The 6,206-nt window shown below is 38.3% G+C and overlaps 1 protein-coding gene across 1 annotated transcript in view; it reads right to left on the reverse strand.

The window, feature by feature from the left end:
- Positions 1 to 5,170, reverse strand: part of LOC100891818 — a 31,602-nt gene extending 26,432 nt beyond the window's left edge. The window contains exon 1 of the mRNA XM_030979858.1: positions 5,047 to 5,170. Coding sequence (XP_030835718.1) covers positions 5,047 to 5,048 — 2 coding nt within the window. The 5' untranslated portion in view covers positions 5,049 to 5,170. The remainder of the gene's footprint in view (positions 1 to 5,046) is intronic.
- Positions 5,171 to 6,206: the final 1,036 nt, after the last annotated feature.

Raw genomic sequence — 6,206 nt, forward strand, 5'->3', positions numbered from 1 at the left:
CGATGAGTTGAGGAGAAGTTTATGGAGGGGTGTATCAATTATTTAGTTGTCGGAACCGGGGACAGGGAAAGATCAAGAATTGGCTAAATGGTAAGGGGGTGCTTAACATATTATAATGTTCTTATGAACATGGTTTCGAGAACCCTATGGGGGGAGGGGGGCACGACCGTGCCCTTGATCGAAAGCCAAAAAGCAAACAAAGAAAAAAATACAAAAAAGAAAGGGAGAGAGAAAAAGGAGGAAGTATGGACAGAGAGAAGAGACAACATGAACAGCAAGAGACAATTTTTTTCTCCAAGAGTTCCAGTTTCCCATGGAATTATTCTATCATATTCCATCCAACTGAATTAGTAAGAGAGATGCCCGCTTCTTGACCGTACCTGGGCTACACCACTGCCGATCGACATGGTTCAAGTAACCAAGATCAGTGGCGGATCCAGGGGGCGGGGCGGGGGACCACGGCCCCCTCACCTGGGAAAAAACCGGTAAAAACACGTTAATGTTACCTTTATTTGGAGACGGGGCCCCCTCACCTGGTGCTCAAGGGGGGGGGGGGGGGGGTGCGATTCTTGAATTTTCGAGGAAAAACAAATTGTGCTCACTACCCCCCCCCCCCCCCCCCCCCCCCCCTGGACGAATTATCGGCCGGTTCGATTTGCAAATTTTCGCCTATTTCTCTTCTTTTCATCGGCTATTTAATCGCCTTTTTCTCTTCTGTTGCTTTCATACTGGCCGTTTCATCGGATGCGTCCGGATGCATCCGATGAAAATCAGGCCAGTTAGAAAAGGGTATTATGCACCGGCTGGCTGTTTCGCCGCTCAATATTTTCTCACGAATTGGGCCCCCTCTTTGGCCCCCTCCCCTGCCGCTGGCTGGATCCGCGCCTGACCAAGATAATCCGAATCGTAGAAATAACGAAGTACAAGCATCCCAAGTCACGATCTGCATCTCATTTTACATTGGATTATTTGCCAGGAGAGATTCCTTTGAGCTTTTAATCAATAATTTGGAAGACCCCTTTATCGATGGTCTAGCCTGTTTCTAGTCCTCCAAACAATTTATTTTCGACGTGGGAGCAAATGTAGCAGTTTTTAAAGCTAGGGCAGCATCGTCTGTGGAATGTTGCGATAATTTGAAAAAAGGAAACCGTCATAATTTTTTTATACAAAACATATTTTAATTTCAATTCAGTATTTCCTATGATAAATTCTATATGATTATCTAAATAAAAATGTGATAAAAAATATAAGCTCGGACTGGGAAAGAGATATTTTGTATCATGATTATCCACCCCTCTTTATTTCTTTTCTTTGTGATTTCAATCTTAATCTGTCGAATGAAATAAACTTCGATCTTTTCACAGCCTTTTGAAATGGACGTTTGCCCTTTATTTTCAACGAGATATTTCAATTACTCCCAGTTGGTATCTATGTCTTTGTGTTTTGTTGTCAAGAAAAGAGGTGGGGAGAAAAGGCAGACAATGGGAAAAGAAAAGGGTTAAAACGCAGAAAAGACAGGTAGAGAATTATCAGTCGCGGACACATGAACCCCCCCCCCCCCCCCCCCACACATTGCAATATGCTTCTCCCATCGCGCCTATCGATACATTTTTCTCTGCTTGCTTGCTTGTTTGCCCGAGATGGCAAAATATCCATAAATCTTAGCTGCTGCAATCCTTTCAAATAGTTGGCAAATCAGAGGAGGTAACAAAAAATACAATAACAACGTTGACCCCCCCCCCCTCCCGACAAATTGTAGAATACAAATGGCTAAACATTCGATTTTTCTAACACATAGGTTAGTTAGAAAATAAATCATAGGCGAAAATATAATACAGGTCTAGATGACAATGTTGTGTATCTCTCTCACCCCCTCCCCCACCCAACCACCCACACCGGTAACAACGCCCCAGGGGCTTGCTGACCAGACAATGTCGTCAAGGACGCTCTTCGCCAACAAAAAAACTTTTAGCGAATAGGCTCCTTTAGCTCCTTTGCTGTACTTTGTTTCGCTGGTTACAGAATAATAGTAGATACATCTTTAAGGGGTTTAAAGAGAGGTATGGGACAGAGAAATAATGATTTATTGATTACAAGTCATGAATCTATATCGACTGATATACATTCGATGGTCGTGTTGGTATCATTATATCCTAATCATTTTACACAATATCGAGAGTTCCCAGTTTCGTCGTAAATTGTCATTTGTAAAACAAGGACTTTTAATTACGCGATGTTGTAGGCTGTGATGAACCGAAGTACTAGATATCGAAAAAGAGGAATTTACTATTTTACTTAATTTTGGTTTCGGATTCCGACCAATGCCGTCTCTATTTTTTAGTCACGGGTTTCATTTTAATCACAGAATAAAAAGGTCCATGTACATCCACCGATACACATTCAATTACATTAAATCTAAGATCGTTATTTTGATCAAGTGACGATACGAGGCATAATAACAGAAGATAAATTGATTGCGCACGTATCTATTCCAGGGGATGCTCAAAGCAAGTACAAAGTAATATTCTTACCCTGGCTTTCACCCAGCTACCCTAAGGTTATAAAGCATTCAAGAAATAAATTACTATCAGGTATTCATTTACTATACCTGGGTGGAGTGTAGTTGATGGACTCAATGTCTTGCCAAAGGATATTTTGTGTCGTGGCGGGACTCGAACCGCGAACCATGTGATCCACAGTCCGATGAAGTATCCGCTAGACAATTTTCAGCACTTAAACGTAGTCGTTGTGGAAATATGTGAATGGTTTATTAATACGTCTTGGAATCAAACAGCTTTTTAAAAATACATTCCCTTTCTATAAACAATGATTCGTTTTTAAAGTAAGAAAAATTCATGATTTTTATTTTTATCAGAGTACTATCGACTAAGTTGATTTCTACTAAAAATAATAAGTATTCCATTTGGTACGAATAATCCTGCAATTAAAGGTACCTTTATAGTTTTACAGGAACTCTGTCAAACGAATTGAATAACATAGTCACCACTCATAATTTTGCTCCCCATAATTATGATTATTTCAATATATATTTTTGTTCTTCTCCAAATTAAATTAAGTACATCAAACTTTACATGTCACCAAATTACAGAATCCCGACAATTGTATCGTGATGAACATTAAGCAGGGGTCGGGGATGGTATCAGCACATTACTAAAAATACAATCATGGAAATGACACGAATGAGGACATCATAACCTCACCATGAAAAACTAAGCCTCGTTATTTACGAAAGTATACTCAAACTTTAATTTTCGAGATTTCGTTTTATGCTTCCCGTTTGCAAGTCCACTCTTTTAATTTGGAAACTCTCATTCAAGACAATAATGATAATAAGCAATAGTGGGATGTTATGTATAGCGCTCATGTCTGCCAAACTTAAGTGACACTCTTAGCGCTCCAATGTTAATCACTATAATAATAATTCGTCCTTGTTTTCACGAAGTGACGGTAGTGAGGAAAATCGTAACGCAAAGTGAATGCAATTTTTTTTCACTACCGTCACTTCGTGAAAACAGCGACGAATTATTGAATAAAAATGATGGAAAAATAAATATTCAACTGTGATGTGAAACTGTTCCTGAATTTGTTCTTTGTACAAACAAATTACTAATGCTTAAATCGTGAAAGTGTTTTCGTTTCGCTTGACATGATTCAGAATTAAAGGAAACGAGTTATAACATGGTCAGATATTATTGATTAAGTTTTTTCGATTTGCAAATCACATGGTATCCAGTCATTTTTATTTTCAACAAAAAGTGCTGATTTCTTTTTCTTTCAAACTATCATTGATTTGGGATGTCATTGCTTTCGCATGTCTTCAATTATAAAAATCACATTGTTCCTAATCAAATCTTCAACAAAAAAATACTGATGTGTATTTTTTTAACAATAGTAATCTGTTTTTAGATAGTGTCAAGTTACGTTTTCCCGCCTTTTTGTGTATGCCACTTTAACTTTTTTAAATGGAAACTCCCTCATTATCCTCATTGGAATAGTCGTAGCGGAGTGCTTTAAGCACTTGCCTTCAAATTCAAAGGTCGTGGTTCGATCCCCGACACGGCACTTATGTCCTTTGGCGAGGCTTTAATCTACATTTGCCACTCAATACCCGAGAGAGAAATGTGGATCTGGTAGGATGACGAAAGATTTTGTATTAGTAATTGCAATTCATACAGGTGCATGTATGGTAGGAATACTCACCAGGGAGTGGAGATGGTGCACATTGTGCATGAATGAATTCGATGACCGGGGTAATAATATCAGTAAAGCGCTTAGAGACGGTATTCGGTATTAAGCGCTATATAAATCCATATTAGTATATTATTATTATTAATAAAAACAACCAGTGCCATGTTGCCCGAGAGATCGAATCTATATGGGCATAGTGCCCCTTCCCTTAGACCAATCACCCCAAATTAACCCATTTCTACTAACATAGTTAGTGATTCTTTCACTATTAAAAAGGTAATACGGGACTTTCCTTACCGCTTTGGGTTTGTTGGCTTTATGAGAAAAGTGCAATGTCAAACATTAAACATCTAAAAGTACCCGTTAAACAAAAAGATATATTTTTAAACAAACAAAATGTTCCTTTTGAATAACCATAATGTGCCACTTTATCACCGAAATATTTTAATAAGATACTAAATATCAGCTCTTTCAAATGTACATGTACTGAGCGACTTTTAAACGTTGCCACCCTGCCCTTCAAACCTTCAAAATTCTAACACTATATTATTAGGCATTAAGGTCGTCTACCTGACAAGACGTTTATTCTTTTAAAAAATTAATTATTATGTACATCTGTCACCTAAATGACCTAATTATGAAGTATTATATCGCACGACTAATTTTGTTTTTAAGAGATTGAAATTGAAACGCGTTAGAATCGTAGAAACCACCATTTCTACGGATGGTGCCAGCATCTTCTCTGCGCCGTGCCTCTCCTCTCCCACTCCTGAAAATGCTCCGCCACCCCTGATTACAATTCATTCACAATTGTTGTTGCTGTTGTTGTTTACTTACATGACCTTGCACCGTCTCTGTCACGTGATGACCGCAAAAGTTCACGTTCAAATTCCAAGAAATATCCCTGGAATCCTGAGATGGGCGACCATAGGCAAAGAGATTTTATTCGGTGGTAGACCGATGGAGGTCCAAAAGGACAATAGCGTGGCGCAAGTTTCGGACAAACAATGCTTCCCTCCTGTGGGGTCCTTAGTGGCAGCGGTGAGAGGAGGGGGGGGGGGGGGGGGGGGGGGGGGGTGGGGGAGGGGAGGGGGAGGGGGATGCAAGCAACGTATCTCAGGTACGACATCATCTGTTATGGGTCTTGGCTTGAGTTTAGGAGGAGGAGGGGGAAAGGGGTGCATTTTTTCTTTTCAGAAGGGCACATCCACAAGGGAAGGGGACGGGAAAGAAAAATTTTGGTACACAAAAAAAAATGGGGCATAGATCTACAAACTGATGATGATTCGTCAAATTGATTTAATTGATGAAATTGATTATATTCTTTTGAAATGTTTAAAATTTGCAATGTTTTGTTTGTTATATATTTGTAAAATTACAAGAGAAAAAGAAAATCAAAGAGAAATAAATAAATCAAATCAAATCAAATCAAATCAAGTGAAGCAAAAGACAAATAAAGATTTGTCTAATTATTATTAATTTCAATTAAAAATAAATGTTACTTATTATTTAGTACAATCTACTTTTACTTGAAGAACAATAATGTGATTGCTCCTCTCATTAGACCTGTGTTTCATGTCATTAAGAACAGTATTGGTAAATGAATTTTCACAAGCAAGCGCAACATTTTTTTAATTATTAAAGATGATATTTTATCGATTGATAGTTTGCATCATTGTATAATCTTTTAATGTAACTATTCAGAATCCTATATATAATAAAATTCTATCTTATTTTATCATTTACTTCAAACTGTTTTTTTTTCTCGTGATAATAACAAAACATAGATTTGGAAATCGCCAAAGGGTGCGAATCCCCCCCCCCCCCCTTCCTACCACCACGCCCTGTTCCTCTCATAGACACTGACCTAATTTCTCCACGGCTCTTATTTAACATCATCGATCGGGTTCAAGGAAAAATAAGTCTATTAATAGAAGGGGAGGTAACAGCCCTCCACCAATGAAAAGTCTGATTTTCACGTCGGAATATTAATCAAT

The sequence above is a fragment of the Strongylocentrotus purpuratus genome, unplaced genomic scaffold, assembly GCF_000002235.5.
Source record: "Strongylocentrotus purpuratus isolate Spur 01 unplaced genomic scaffold, Spur_5.0 spur5_scaffold_10, whole genome shotgun sequence".
In the NCBI taxonomy this organism is placed as follows: Eukaryota; Metazoa; Echinodermata; class Echinoidea; order Camarodonta; family Strongylocentrotidae; genus Strongylocentrotus; species Strongylocentrotus purpuratus.